The sequence below is a fragment of the Paraphaeosphaeria sporulosa genome (assembly GCF_001642045.1).
Source record: "Paraphaeosphaeria sporulosa strain AP3s5-JAC2a unplaced genomic scaffold CC84scaffold_2, whole genome shotgun sequence".
NCBI lineage: Eukaryota > Fungi > Ascomycota > Dothideomycetes > Pleosporales > Didymosphaeriaceae > Paraphaeosphaeria > Paraphaeosphaeria sporulosa.
Window position 1 is genome coordinate 143,389 of NW_017253361.1, and position 14,164 is coordinate 157,552.

Below are 14,164 nucleotides of genomic sequence, written 5' to 3' on the forward strand. Positions count from 1 at the left end.
TAGCCGCCTTGGGCACCAGAGCAATGTCTGTGGGACCTGACCTGTAGGCTCGGCATACCACCCGAATGTCCGCGTACTCGCGGAAGCGGAGCCATCTAGTCCGGCGATCGGGACACTGCGCTGATTGGGGTGCATGCCGTGCGTCGTCGAAGCGTTATTTTCACGGGATCGATCTACCCCCGGACGGCATCTGGAGCAGTGAGTGGTGCACTCTATGCCAAATCGAAGCTGGCCTGAACATGATGATATGAAGCCTCCTTGTTCAGGGCGTGACAGCATATCATTACAAGTGGGTTTTCTAATTCCCCCTGGGACTGTAGGGATTTCGCGCAAGTCTACCGGCACGCTCTGTCCGGCCTCTAATCTAGGACTGCAACAGAAGATGCCCTCCACTGGTCCGGATTCGCCCATCTATACAATTTCTCACTTCTCCTCATCCGTCTTCTTTCTCTTCATAAAGCACTTCCCAAACATGTTCCCCACATCCCTCCAGAACCCTACATGCTCTTCCTCCAACGCATCCTCATATGCATCAATGAGTGGCTTATCCCAGATCAAATCCGCCTCGCTCGCCTTGACAAACTTGGTCTTCTTATACAGTTTCCAGCCAACGAACAGCACCGGGTCCACCAGCAGCATCATGTAGTATGTGAAGAAGTCGTCCACGGTAAAGTTTCCGGGAAGGAACGTAGTGTACCCATAACACGTAACCACGCACGTCAAGAATGCGAGCGGGATGTACGCCGACCAGGGCTGGAAGCGCCCGAAGTAGGGCAGCGTGCGGCGGTCGATACCCTGCGCTTTGCACGCGCGGTAGAAGAAGATGAAGTTGATGCAGATGACTATGTAATCGATGATCTGCGCGCCGGTGATGATGTTTGTGAGCCAGGTCAGGACTTTGGAGGAGCCCGAGGACGCGTTGAGGAACGCGAGAAAGGGGAACAGGATCGTAATGCACAGGCAGTAGATGGGGACGCCGGCTTTTGTGCACTTGCGCAGGAAGCGGGGCGCTTGGCCCTCGATAGCTAGGCCGTAGAGGGAGCGCGTGCCGTAGTAGGTGTAGGCGTTGCCGGCGGAGAAAATGGACGTTACGAGGAGGGCGTTGGTGACGTGGGGGAGGCCTTCAATGCCCAGGTCTAGAGGCTGTCAGTTCCATATGTGTGGGGGAGCGACGTTGGTCGGGGACGTACTGTTCATAGCGATAACATACGGAGATGCTGCTGCCGTGCCCGCGCCACTGGCCTTGCCGCTGAAGATCTCGACGAGGGTTGTGTTGTTGTAGGGGACGACAATGCCGACACAGAGCGCGCTGCCGATGAAAAACAGACCGAAACGCGCATACGTTGCCTTAAATGCCTGCTTGAGGTACTTTCGTGGGCTCTTGACCTCACCGGCTACCATGGACACATATTCGGGGCCAACGACGGTAAAAGCTGCACTCCACAGGGCACCAAGGAAGCCCTCAAACCGTCCTAAAGGACCAGTAGTGATGTGTTCAGCGAAGGATCCCGGATTCTTCCAGTAACGGAACCCATATGCGTCCTTCTTGGGATTTCCGCCGACCATTGTGATGAAGGTGAAGGAGAAGAGCATGCCAAGGAGGAACACCTTGCCTAGGGCAAGCCAGAACTCGCACTCTCCGTACCACTTGACGACGAAGGCGTTGATGCAGAAGTATAGCACGATGCACGCTGCTACGACGGCTTCCACGGGTATGTCGTCGCGCCAGTAGGATAGGACAAGGTTCAGTGCGGTGATCTCAAAGGGTACAAGAATAGCCTCGTAGATGAAGAAGTCTGCCGTCGTTTAGCATTACCAATTTGGTTCGCAGAAAAGATACGACTCACTCCAACCGATCATGAACCCTAGAGCCTCGTCGACCCATTTACCAGACATGCGAATGAAACCACCAGTGACAGGCATGTAAGAGCTCATTTCGGCTTGGCAGTTGTTGACCAATCCCAACATGCAGGTATAGATGGTGTAAGCGAGAAAGAGAGAGCCGGGCCCGCCCTTGAGCAGACCGCTAGAGATGGACACGAAGGTTGCTGTACCGATCGATCCACCTAAGACATGTTAATACATAGCTCACATCACGAATTGCCCCTGAGTCGGGGCCTTTCTCTCCGTTGTTTGCGAATGCTCTTGTTATGGCTTGGTCAAACTTACCGATAGCAATCAATTGCAGCTGACGATTCCCCAAATGTCGCTGGAGTTCATCGGCGTTGCCAACATGGCCTACCCTCTGCTCGTTCGATGTTTCAACTGGGTAGAGGTCTGACCCAGTGGACGAGACTTGAACGACTTTCTCGCTCTTGCTACCTTCCATTGCGAGGACTTGGGGCACGGACAGTATTGGATCGTAACGAGATGGAAATGGAGTGGAAAGAGTGGAGATGAAGCGCTGGTCAGCGCGGTCCTAGGCTTGTATACATACCTTTCCGGGCCCTTCACCAAGGACGGGCTGGCCAGGTTCTTGCACATGACATCTTACCCAAGTCTGGTACTGCTAGCCTCTTCGAGGCGACCTAGTAAGGATGAATGTGGGCAGGAAGTGCTCCGATGCAGTGATCCTGGTAATTAGCAGCTTGTTAGCCGCACAGTATCAAATGTGGGGATTGACGGCGACGGACCCGGCGAAAAGGTAGATGGGTGACGGCAATGGACCCGCAATACGGATATGGCTGCGGCTTGATAGTGGACTATCAGCCATTGAAGTGCGCTAGTCTGGAGTCCGGAGATGATAGTACGACACACAAGAAATATTTAGTATAGTTTTATCAAATCGACTCGAATAGCTCAATATCTAAATCTTGTACAAATCGCAAGTATCTCAGGGAGGAGGAGTTCGAAAAAAGTAGAAAAAGGAAATTACGCGAAAGACATGGTCGCTACAATCGAGCGGAGAGCTTCGTGTAGGAGCCTAGGCTCTCTTCGATCTCGGCCACTTCAGCCATTGTAGATTTAACTTTCTCCTTGACAGATGCAGCAGGCTCAAAGTAAGGTTTGCGCGGTCTCAGCAGGGCCACAGCGTTGTCGATTCCCGCGTATCTGGCACTGTGCATCGCCGCCGCGTACTTGGTCGCAGCAATGCCGGCCTTGATAGGCTGCTCCGCTAATGCGGCCTTCTGGTGCAAGGCCAGGGCCTCATCGTTCCGGCCCTGCTGCTGCAGCTTGTAGATCTGCGAGATTGTTCTAGGGAACACATTGGCGAACGCTGCAATGCAGCCACTGGACCCAGAGGTCAAGCCGCCTAGAATGAAATCAGACTGGCCGCCGAAGACTGCGAAGCTTTCCTTCGGTAGGACAGCCGCCAGGCGGGTGATCTTGGCGACAGAGCCGCAAGTCAGCTTGACACCGACGATGTTGGAGTGGCGCTGGGCCAAGGCGGCGATGAGGTCGGACTGGAGGTCAACGCCATTGCACACCCCCGGGAAGTTGTAGATGACAATAGGCAATTGGCTCTTCCGGGCAACGTCATCATAGAAGGCTTCCATAACCTGCGGTGTCGTTGCAGCTCCGTAGTAAGCGGGCGGGAGGAGAAGCACGGAGTTGGCGCCAGCATCAGCTGCATCTGCGATGTGCTGCAGAACCTGGCGCGTGGAATGTCCACTTACGCCCGCCATGAGGGGAAAGCGCGGGCCGACCGCACGCCTTGCCGTCACGACAAGCTCCTTGCGCTCCTCACGTGTCAGGAGAAACGTCTCTGCATTCGTACCCAGGATAACGAGCCCAGCGAGGCCGGTTGTCGATAGATAGTGGAAGTACCGCGCCTGCGCATCAAGTGCAAGCTCGTCTGTGTCGGGATTGAAGAAGGTGATGGCAGGGCACCAAACGCCACTGGGAGGCACGATACTGGGCATGATATCGACAATGAAGGTGCTTGACGGTGACGGCGAGCGTAAGAAGCAAGACCAGATGGACTCGAGGGCGGCGACACTGGGGGCACTCTACAAAAGGTAACAGTCAGTGCTAACATCTCTACAGGTACCGCGAATATCCGTGTCGCCGCCCGAGGCCTCGCAACCCGCTATCATAGCCATCGTGGACCTTGACGATGTTCGGCATGCCTCCCGGGAGGGTGACAGTTGGGGTGAATGCGATGCTCCACAATCACGCATACCTGCTCGCTTACATCCCGCGCGCTACGGCTGTCCTCCCGATCACGCACGGACTGCGTATGCAGGCATGCGTATCCTACCAGCTTAGCGCGTGGAGCGCACCATCCCTCACGCGGGCAGAGTAATCGATTGAATGAGGGGTGTTTTCCATACCGGCTCAGAAGCCGTACTCGTACCGGGGGAAACCGACATTGCGACTTCGGCTTGCAGTGCATTCGCTGGCCAGCCATGGAATACTTGAATGGCTCTGCGCTGCTCACAATGGACCCTCACTATACCCACGCATCATGGCTACCTTCCTTCTACGATTAAGGCCTGTTGCCTCGAGGAATGCCGTTTTGCGTCTCCGGCCCTCCACCCAAATCCGCACAAAGACTACAGCCAATGCCACAGTTCCATTCCAGCTTCCTCCGGAGCGGAACGAGCCCAACCCAAACTACGAGAAGGGCTCGCCTGAACGGGCTGAGATTGAGAAGGCCCTGAAGGAGCTTCAGAGTCAAATCCCAGTCAAGTCCAACGTCTTTATCAACGGTGTCGCACAGCAGTCATCGAAGTCATGGGACCAGGTACTACCCGCAGAGCACAAGACTATCTTCACCAACAATCCCTTGACCTCCAAGGAGCAAGTTTCCGCAGCCATTGATGCAGCCCTCAAGGCAAAGAAGTCATGGCAAGACACCCCTTTCGTGGATCGCGCTGCCATCTTCATCAAGGCTGCAGAGCTCGTCTCCAGGAAGTACCGCTACAAACTCATTGCTGCGACAATGCTTGGTCAGGGCAAAAACATCTGGCAGGGCGAGGTCGATGCCGCTGCCGAGTTGGCTGACTTCTTCCGTCTCAACACCAACTACGCTGCGGAACTTCTAGGCAGGCAACCCTACCGCGGTTCGGACGGAATGTGGTCTCGTCTGGATTACCGACCGCTTGAGGGTTTCGTCTACGCTGTATCGCCCTTCAACTTCACCGCCATCGGTGGCAACCTGATCTCTGGACCTGCTATTATGGGCAACGTCGTGCTCTGGAAGCCGTCCCCCTCCAACGTCTACGCCAGTCAAATTGTGTACGAGATCCTCCTCGAGGCCGGTCTTCCTCCGGATGTCATTCAATTCATCCCTGGCGACCCAGAGGAGATCAACGATGTCATCCTGAACCACCGCGACTTTGCTGGTCTCGGCTTCGTCGGCTCCTCGGATGTTTTCCGTCAACTTCAAGCCAAGGTCGGCCAGGAAATCGGCAAGCACACCTACCGCGAGTTCCCCCGTCTGGTTGGCGAGACCTCTGGCAAGAACTTCACCCTCATCCACCCAACCGCCGACATTCCTTCAGCCGTTAAGCACACCATCCGTGGGTCTTTCGAGTACCAAGGCCAGAAGTGCTCCGCCACATCCCGCCTGTACCTCCCTGAATCGCGGTCAAAGGAATTCCTCGACGCCTTCCTCGCAGACGTGAAGACCATCACGCAGGGCAACCCGCACAAGGACCTCGCCGCTTTTATGGGCCCCGTGATCCACCGCAACTCGTTCGAGAAGATCAAAGCCGTCATCGACGAAAGCAACAAGGACTCTTCGCTGAAGCTGGTGGCCGGTGGAACCTACGACGATTCGGAAGGCTTCTACGTCAAGCCGACCGTATATCTCGCGGATTCGCCCGACCACAAGCTCTTCAACTACGAAATCTTTGGCCCTGTGCTGGCGATACATGTCTACCCTGATGCGCAGTGGCCGTCGATCCTCGACAAGGTGGACCAGGCGGGTGGCGGATTTGCGCTGACTGGTGCGGTATTTGCCAATTCGCGTGCGGCCATACGTGAGGCGGAGGATGCGCTGCGGTACTCGGCAGGAAACTTTTACATCAGTAAGCCACTCAACCACGCCTGTCTGTGGACATGTTCTAACACTGTGCAGACTGCAAGACCACGGCCGCACTCATCGGCCAGCAGAGCTTCGGCGGCAGCAGGGCCTCGGGGACAAACGACAAGGCGGGCAGCCCCAACACGCTGCTCCGCTTCACGACGCCGCGCCTCATCAAGGAGGAGTTCTTCCCGCAAACTGACTTCTGGTATCCGTCTAACAAATAGAAGTCTGCTTCTGGGGTAAGTATCACGAGAAACGATTACTTTAGACTTGAGCATCGGGGGGAACGGGTGATGCATTTGAGGCGTACTTGGTTCTATTATTTCTGGTGTCGTTGCAGGTTGTCATGTTTCGGATGCTCCCGAGCTGGGTGCTGGCATCTACGGTTCGAAACGGCCAAAATTGAGACAAGCGTGTAGATTATGCATCATCATTCATTACTTCACTTTACTCGTGATTGGTGGGGTCGAAGCCGTTCCTATTACCGGGGCGATTCGTTCTTCCGAATGCGCAGTTCACAGTCGTGCTTTTCCATGTTGTTGAAGCCATGTGCAGCTTATGGTACGGGGTGCAACCCTCACAAACATGAACTACGTTCTCAAGACGGAGACAATCGACGCCTTTATGCGGGGTCTTACAGGCCAGCGGGCGATTGCGAGACTCGTCATCGCAGAAGCTGCTGAAGGCTCGTTGTCCGAGTATGCATAGAGCACATCCAAGATGGGCGCCGTGCTCTCTAGGAAAAGTCGACCCAGGCGACGTGCAGATAGGACTCGGGCAGGAGCTCACCGTGTGGTGATTGTTTCTAAGATGACTTTGCGCCCAGGCGTAAGGACTCTTCTGGGACGCAAGGGTCCCTGCATTACAGGTGGTCAGGAGCAATGTACGCGGTGGTTACAACGATGTCGTTCTACCGTAATCCGCAGGGAGGCCAGGCGCCGCAGAAGAGGTTAGCGCAGCTAATGCACGAGCGGAACGCGTCCGCGCGGATCACGGTGTTGAGTAGGACCGATGATTCTTTAACAATACGTGATGGAATCCAGAGCCTCGCATCTGAGCGTTCTGTTTCCAGCAATTGATCCGTCATGAAACGCGCACTCCGCAGCTGCTACGCCGACGAACCTTGGACGCATCGTCGTGGGCAAGATCCGGTGGACTCGAAATTTTCGGCCAATGGACCATCCGGGCGCTAGCGAGGAAGCCATGACGCGCGCAGGGATGGCGCCGGTGACGTCCCCGGCGCGCAACACTTTGGAGCTAGAGAGGTGCGGCCGACGCTCTTGAAGAGTGCTGCTCCACCACCCGACAAGAATGTGAAGCGCGAGCGGTCGGGTTTTTTTTCTCGCTCTTTGGCATCCGGAAGTGCAGCTGCTCTGTTCCGCACCGCAGTCCGACTCTTGCGCGACCGTCTTCCATCTGACCCGACGTTGAAGAGCTGCTAGCAGAGCATACAGCATCCTGTCAACTGAGGTACACCACGCTACACGATCCACTGCACATTCCCGCAGCGTATTGCAACCAAGGCCCCCCAGGCTGCACATTCACCATGACTCCCGAAAGCTCGCCGTCCAGCCTCCCGCGATCCACGAGCCTGTCGCGCCTCGCCGGCGCCAGAGGCTTTCTCCCTCTAGCCGACAACGCGAGCGTCTTGTCGACGCGCAGCGGGCAGCTACAGAGCCTCATCTCGAGACGTCCTTCCACGTTGCGCAGCTCGCGATCCGGGAAGGGACGACGCGGGAGCGACTCCAGCGACGACGACTTCGACGAGTTCAGGCACAGCCTCATCGCCCAGGACCTCGCCTCGGAGCGACGGGCGAGCATCGGCGCGCACGCCCTGCACACGCCGCAGATGCGGAGCCAGCGGTTGATCGGGAACTCGAACCCGCGGTACAAGTGGGAGCGCTACTTCAAGACCGAGGACGAGCTCAAGCAGCACAAAAACAAAAAGGTGCGCAAGTACTACGAGCGCAACAACTACCTCATTCAAAACTACGACTACATCGACCGCCTGCTCGACTCGTCGCTCCCGCACCATCTCATCCAAGAGTACAGCCATCTAGAGTCCGGCAATGTCAACATCCCAACCACCATCACCGAGGAGTCGCCCTCGTTCCCTTCCACGCCCGCCGCGCACACCCCCGCGAGCTACAGCGACAACAGCACGAACCCGACCAGCGCGACAACCCAGAACACCCAGAACGGCAGCGCCTCGCAAGTCAAGCTCAAGCGCACGCCCAAGAACCTGTACAAGGTGCCCACGGCCGACGAGCAGACGCCTCTCCTGCGCTCGGACACGCACGATGAAGAAGAAGACGTCGAGTCCCTCGGCAAGAGCATGCCCGACTGGGTCCCCCAAGAAGACGAAGACACCGAGTCCCCCATCGTCAAGGTCGCCCTCTACGTCAATCTCGCCGCCAACGCCATCCTGCTTATCCTCAAAATCATCGCCACCGTCATGACGTCCTCCCTCTCCGTCGTCGCCTCTCTCGTCGACGCAGCGCTGGACTTCCTCTCCACTGCCATCGTCGGGGTCACCTCCTGGATCATCACCCGCCCGCAGGACAAATACGCGTACCCCGTCGGCCGCCGCCGCCTCGAGCCCATTGGCGTGCTGGTCTTCAGCGTCATCATGATAACATCCTTCTTCCAAGTCCTCATCGAGGCCTTCTCCCGACTAACAGGTGACGACCGCGCCATCGTCGAGCTCAGCATTCCCGCCATCGCCATCATGGCGTCCACCGTCATCGTAAAAGGCGGCTGCTGGCTCTGGTGCCGCCTCATCCGCAACTCGAGCGTCCAAGCCCTCGCGCAAGACGCAGAGACCGACGTCGTCTTCAACTTCTTCAGCATCTTGTTTCCGCTGGTAGGCTTCTACGCGAAGATATGGTGGCTCGATCCGCTCGGCGCCGTCCTCCTCTCCCTCTTCGTCATCATCAACTGGTCCCGCACGTCCGCCACGCACATCCGCAATCTCACAGGCGCGGCCGCGACCGCCGACGAGCGCAACATCCTGCTGTACCTGACGATGCGGTTCGCAAAGACGATCAAGCAGATCCAGGGCCTGAGCGCGTATCACGCGGGGGACAAGCTGAATGTGGAAGTCGATATTGTGGTGGATGAAAGTCTTAGTCTGCGGGATAGCCATGATTTGGGCGAGAGTCTGCAGTACGTGCTTGGTAAGTTGCGCTCCTTTCTCTCTGTTGGCGGAGTGGGCTCAGCGGTTCGGCGCTAACGAGATTCAGAAAGTGTGCCCTATGTCGACCGCGCGTTTGTGCACATCGATTACACGGGGTACAATCTCCCGACGCACATGTCGCAGCAGGAGTAGGGCGGGGCAGCGGCTGCGCAGTGTAATGTCTATACTATCACATCAATATCAAGACGGCACAGCACCTCAGTACGTGCAGCACAGAGGCCGAACCGAAATTGGGAATCCACTGTGCGTGAACATCCACGCCGACGTCTGCTGCGGAAATTTCACAAATGTAGGAGAGCGTGAGTGGACACAGAATGAGCTTCTTGTAATCTAGCCCCTATGGCAGGCCTGTTGAGACCCGTCGCTCGTTCCCAGGCCACGTGCGAGACCTTGAACACCCACGCGTTGCGTCCTGCTTTGTGCAACGCTCTCACCCGCCACAATGGTGTACACCTCCCCGTCCAACCCCCACTCCGCACTGTCTCCATCCTCCAACCCAAGCAATCGCACCGTATCCCCCAGCAACACCGGCTCCAGCGCCCGCACCTCCAGCTTCCCGCCTTCGGGCTCCACAAGATCGTAATGTACAGCGTCGTCCGTTTCTTAGGGATGGTGGGTAGGCGGTGGGCTGGAGCATGTTCACTGGGGGACAGTAGTCAGGGGATGCGGCGGAGCGGTTCCATACCTTTCTCGCATGGAAGAGAAGTTCATTCGTAGAGTACCGTAGATAGACGCGCAGGCCCGTCCGCCCAACTACATCAAACCACGTACTCGACCTTGACGACCCAAGCATGTTTCCCGCGCCGGACCAGAGCATCGCCGAGCACGACCCTGAAGACGTCGCCATCAAAGCTCCACTCGAGCGCTTCCCCGTCCTCCACCCCAAGCAAACTGACCTGATCCCCCTCCAGTATGGGAACCGGAGCCCGTACCTCGAGCACCCCGCCCACGGGCTCCTCCAGACTCGTAACATACAGCGCGTCGTCCGTCTGCGTGAACCTCACATTGACCTTCTCATCCCTGACCTCGGCCTTCTGGAACCAGTACGTCGTGTTGAACACGGCTTCCTCGTGCGCGGCAATCCAGACACCCGCCTCGCGCAGGGCATCGATTTCAGGCTGCGGGATCGTCCCGTCGGCACGCGGTCCAATGTTCAGCAGCAGGTTGCCGTTCTTGCTGACCATGTCGACGAGCGTGGTGACCAGCGTCGTGGCATTCATGTACTCGTCGTCTGGCGTCGCGCGGTTGTACCCGTAGCTGAACGGATCCATGCCCATGTTGCTCTCCCACTTCCTGCGCTGCGCGGTGCTGAACGTCGCGTACTCGGGCGTGTCGAAGTCGTTCACGAGGGCCGTGCCGCAGCGCGAGTTGATCGCCACATCGCGGCCCTGCGCCTCGCGCGCCCAGTTCCACCACTGGCGCGCAAAGGCCGCGGTCCCGTTGGCGGCGCCCGCGTCGCACCACAGCATCTCGGTGTCGTAGGCGTAGGCCAGCATCTCCATCTGGGGCGTCATCACATCCTGTACGAAGTCGTCCACGGGGATGAAGCCCGTGTACGGCTCGGTGGCGTTGGTGAAGGGGTTGCGTGCGATGATGCCCGGGTGCGTGGTCCCGCCGGGGTTCTCGGGCCCGTACTGCGCAAAGCCGTACGGGCCCCAGGCGGGGTTGAACCACTCTGGCAGACTGAAGTAGGTCCCGCGCTTGAGCGATGGCTGGTACGTTTTCGCGGCGTCGAAGAGCTCGCGGACGACGTCCCGCCGCGGACCGTAGTGCAAGCTCGTGCGGTTTGTGGTGTTGCCTGCGTCGAACATGGCAAAGCCATCGTGGTGCTTGGTTGTGATGACGAAGTATTTAGCTCCTGCGTCGGCAATCATGTCGACCCAGTCCTTGGGGTCGTACTGCGCGGCAGTGAAGTTGGCGAAGAAGTCGTCGTAGTTGAGATCCGGGCCGTACGTGCGCAGGCGGTAGTCCCTAAAGCCGCTCTTGTCGCCCAACGGGTGTGTGGTGTACCACCAAAACCACTCAGCGTACGACTCGTAGGGCGTAGAGTTGCCCCAGGCGGGGACGGCGTAGGGGCCCCAGTGGATGAAGATGCCGAACTTTGCGTCATCGAACCACTGCGGGGACTCGTGGGCCGCGAGATTGGCGTCGGTCCAGTTTGTGAGACCGAAGGTGAGGTCGGAGAATGTGTGGGTTGTGGTGGTATTCTGGTAGAGGAGGGATACGTCGACGGCACAGGCTCCGGAGCCGGTCACAGAAACCTGTACGCTTTTCTGGTCCCCGGGACAGAGCCTCCTGATGCGTCCGGGCTCTATCGTTTTGACGTCGTTCCCTTTGATAGACACTGTCAGTCCCTCTCCATGCACGCATTCCATTCCACCATTATTCACAATCACCTCGACGACCTGACTCCTCGCGTCCCCATCTCCAATCCACTTCTGCGTCGGCTTTACGCTTTGCACGCCCACGCTCGGCCCGTCGCTCTCCCAGAGCGATGCAGCAAACACATGGATCCTTCCGGTTGTTGCATTCGTGGTATTCGGCAGCGTAATCGCCGCCAACTCCTTGCCCGGCGCCAAGGCAGCCTCGAGCTCGAAGATATGACTGCTGTTGAAATTCGTCGTATTGTGAGTGTAGAACTTGTCATATACTATGTCGCCCCTGTTGATGGCGAGGAAGGCCCACCACGGCTCGCTGCGCAGCTCTGCCGTAGACGTCGAATTGTCACTATATGTAAACGTAATGTTCCCCAAGATCGTCTTCTTCCTCACATCGCTCGAATGCAGTATTGAAAATGCAAATGCCCTCCTGGGCTTCTCCAGAGCAATCCTTTGGCCAGCGCAGATGATGTTGTCCGGTGTCGAAGCTCCGCGGTAACCAGGCGCAACGTACTGAATGCCGGAGCCCGAGACGAACGTCTCGTTGCCGTGCTGATACGATGTGAAGGCCGGGTACGACTCGTTCAGCGCATTGAACGCGGACTCTCCAGGATAGGTGCCAAAGCCCTGGTTATTAAAGTGGGCGTCCAGATCCAAAGGAATTGAGCGTGCGACAGCGCCATAGCTAGCGGACGTTGCAACTGCAAGAAACCACGTGCGCATGGTGTCCTCTTTCCTGCCGCCGTGAGGTCCTCGCCATGGCTGTTGTAGGGCGACGATCGCTTTTTGAAGCTTGAATCCCACTCCTCAGGAAGAATTGGCCCTTCGGTAGAAGATTGCCGACGCGTCCGATAGCTGATCTTCGTCACATCGTTGGCAAACTAGATTACAGAAAGCAGGGTGAGCGTGCGGTCAGGTTACATTCATACCGTGACGTCGCGGCTGGGCGGTGAGGTGCGGGTCAGTGTTCCTCATCCGGGATGCCGTATGGGGGCGCTTCTCCGGTTTTTAGCGTCCCTAGGTGAGGGGGATCGTCGGGTGAGTAGGCTCGGTGTAGACATGGGGTAAGGCAGATAAGAGCCGCACGAAAGATCCCTGCTACTTGTACGAGCAATATTGCCGAAAGGGGAATTTCTTCTGGCAAGGTTCGCTTGTCAAGCGCTGGTACTCGAGTCGCAAGTCGTGATTAGTGTGGATGGAAGAGTGGTGGAGTTTTGGGGTGGGGCGGGACACCTTTCATCGCTAGTGCACACCTTCTGTTTCTTTCCTTGTCTCTAGCGGCAACTGCCCTCTCTAACACCAAAGTCGAAGTCGATGCCGCCACAATGCATCTACACCACATGCCCACAAATATTTTTTGTTGCCGAGCAGATCTACCATCAAGGACTTGCTTCCACCGAAGCTGACACACAACATTGGGCCCTACCTAGAGTACACCACATCCTGTACTATCCTGTATACACTCGCTGCATAGTATGGTTACAAAACTTGTACTCCGTTACATATCCTAAGATTTCACAGCCATGAAAGTCTATTGATAACTGCTAGCCACTGCATTCCGGTCGTCCTATACCAGACGAGCCTAACTTCAAGACCCACAGCATCACATACTAGTCCCGTCTTCTGATGTTATTAGCACCTTTGAGCACACTTCCCAGATCCATGAATACCATCAAAATGCTTTCCCCGAGTTCCTAAAAATAAGCTTTGCAAGGTGAAAGTACCACATCACACGGGAATGCAGCATATTTCTCTCGAGAATATTCACATTCGAGCGGCCCTAGAGCCAGTGCATATATACATGTATTTACCGCTCTATCCATGCGAATTCAAAAGCAAGATTGGAAACGCCAAGCAAATGAGTGTAACAGTGGGAATGACAATGGAAAGGAAAAACAGGTGGATAGTAAGGAAATACCGGGTGCTGAAGTAGCAGAACTAGAGTGCAACCTGAATACTGCTCTCACGTCTCTGATGGATGCTTGATGCCGCTGGCTGCGCTCCACGCTTAATCGAATCCTTCCAACGGCTGTTGGAGAGCGCGGTCGCGAGATCCATCGACTATCTAGCCGCGGATGCTAGTTACAAAGCCCGAAGGCGCAGCAGGCAAGTCGGTGGGAATAGGACCCGTAGGTGCCGGTCCAGATGGGAAGGCGGTCGGAGCTCCTGAGGGTGGTGGACCAGAGCTGTATCTTGTCAGCACTGAAGACTTTAATCATAAGGGAGAGCCACTTACGGACGAGCACCAGAAGGCTTGGATGGAGGCGATCCTGACGGCAGCGAGGGGGCAGAGGCGTCCTGGCGGCGGGCATTGTTGTTTGCTGCATTCGATGGCGCGGGAGGAGATCCTGACGGAGGGGGACCAGTGGGCTTCACACCTGAGATGATAGCAGATGGTGGAGGGCTGATACTGCGTTAGGGCGAAGTGTATAACGTTGCATTCATTGGAGTCACTTACAGAGGAGTTCCCGAAGGAGGCGGTCCGGTGGGGCGCTCAGTTCCGCTGGGCGGCGGGGGAAGGTCAGATGCCTGACGGCGCGCATTCTGCGCAGCATCAGACGGAGCTGGAGGCGCACCCGATGGAGGAGGGCCTGTGGGCCTGCCAGTTCCAGAAGG

General features: G+C 56.9%; 6 protein-coding genes across 6 annotated transcripts in view; 2 read left to right on the plus strand and 4 right to left on the minus strand.

Annotated features, from left to right (window-relative positions):
• Nucleotides 1-423: 423 nt before the first annotated feature.
• On the minus strand, nucleotides 424-2,329 carry CC84DRAFT_1234554 (uncharacterized protein; the record flags this gene model as incomplete). Its single annotated transcript, XM_018183821.1, has 4 exons — nucleotides 424-1,136; nucleotides 1,191-1,796; nucleotides 1,848-2,066; nucleotides 2,170-2,329. 4 exons carry the CDS (start codon nucleotides 2,327-2,329, stop codon nucleotides 424-426), a joined length of 1,698 nt encoding a protein of 565 aa, XP_018039594.1.
• Nucleotides 2,330-2,794: 465 nt separating this feature from the next.
• Nucleotides 2,795-4,091, minus strand: CC84DRAFT_1160432 (dihydrodipicolinate synthase). The gene has a single exon (XM_018177501.1). It carries the CDS (start codon nucleotides 3,861-3,863, stop codon nucleotides 2,892-2,894), a length of 972 nt encoding a protein of 323 aa, XP_018039595.1. The 5' UTR covers nucleotides 3,864-4,091; the 3' UTR covers nucleotides 2,795-2,891.
• Nucleotides 4,092-4,232: 141 nt separating this feature from the next.
• On the plus strand, nucleotides 4,233-6,412 carry CC84DRAFT_1110443 (1-pyrroline-5-carboxylate dehydrogenase). The gene is made up of 2 exons (XM_018175253.1): nucleotides 4,233-5,975; nucleotides 6,026-6,412. The coding sequence occupies exons 1-2, from the start codon at nucleotides 4,409-4,411 to the stop codon at nucleotides 6,196-6,198; spliced, it is 1,740 nt and encodes a 579-aa protein (XP_018039596.1). The 5' UTR covers nucleotides 4,233-4,408; the 3' UTR covers nucleotides 6,199-6,412.
• Nucleotides 6,413-7,520: 1,108 nt separating this feature from the next.
• CC84DRAFT_1212685 (uncharacterized protein) lies at nucleotides 7,521-9,302 on the plus strand (the record flags this gene model as incomplete). The annotated part of the gene is made up of 2 exons (XM_018182471.1): nucleotides 7,521-9,150; nucleotides 9,217-9,302. The coding sequence occupies 2 exons, from the start codon at nucleotides 7,521-7,523 to the stop codon at nucleotides 9,300-9,302; spliced, it is 1,716 nt and encodes a 571-aa protein (XP_018039597.1).
• A 626-nt stretch (nucleotides 9,303-9,928) lies between these two features.
• On the minus strand, nucleotides 9,929-12,271 carry CC84DRAFT_1136712 (alpha-L-fucosidase; the record flags this gene model as incomplete). The annotated part of the gene is made up of 1 exon (XM_018176110.1): nucleotides 9,929-12,271. The coding sequence occupies one exon, from the start codon at nucleotides 12,269-12,271 to the stop codon at nucleotides 9,929-9,931; it is 2,343 nt and encodes a 780-aa protein (XP_018039598.1).
• A 1,089-nt stretch (nucleotides 12,272-13,360) lies between these two features.
• Nucleotides 13,361-14,164, minus strand: part of CC84DRAFT_1160435 (uncharacterized protein) — a 2,068-nt gene continuing 1,264 nt past the window's right edge. Inside the window, exons 3-5 of the mRNA XM_018177502.1 lie at nucleotides 14,007-14,147; nucleotides 13,785-13,958; nucleotides 13,361-13,734 (exon numbers count right to left, since the gene is read on the minus strand). Of these exons, the coding sequence (XP_018039599.1) occupies nucleotides 13,614-13,734; nucleotides 13,785-13,958; nucleotides 14,007-14,147 (436 nt within the window). The 3' untranslated portion in view covers nucleotides 13,361-13,613. The remainder of the gene's footprint in view (nucleotides 13,735-13,784; nucleotides 13,959-14,006; nucleotides 14,148-14,164) is intronic.

Coding starts and splice junctions, on each gene's coding strand:
- CC84DRAFT_1110443 (XM_018175253.1), top strand. CDS start 4,409: ATGGCTACCTTCCTTCTACGATTAAGGCCTGTTGCCTCGAGGAATGCC. Junction 5,976..6,025: donor GGCAGGAAACTTTTACATCA/GTAAGCCACTCA, acceptor AACACTGTGCAG/ACTGCAAGACCACGGCCGCA.
- CC84DRAFT_1160432 (XM_018177501.1), bottom strand. CDS start 3,863: ATGCCCAGTATCGTGCCTCCCAGTGGCGTTTGGTGCCCTGCCATCACC.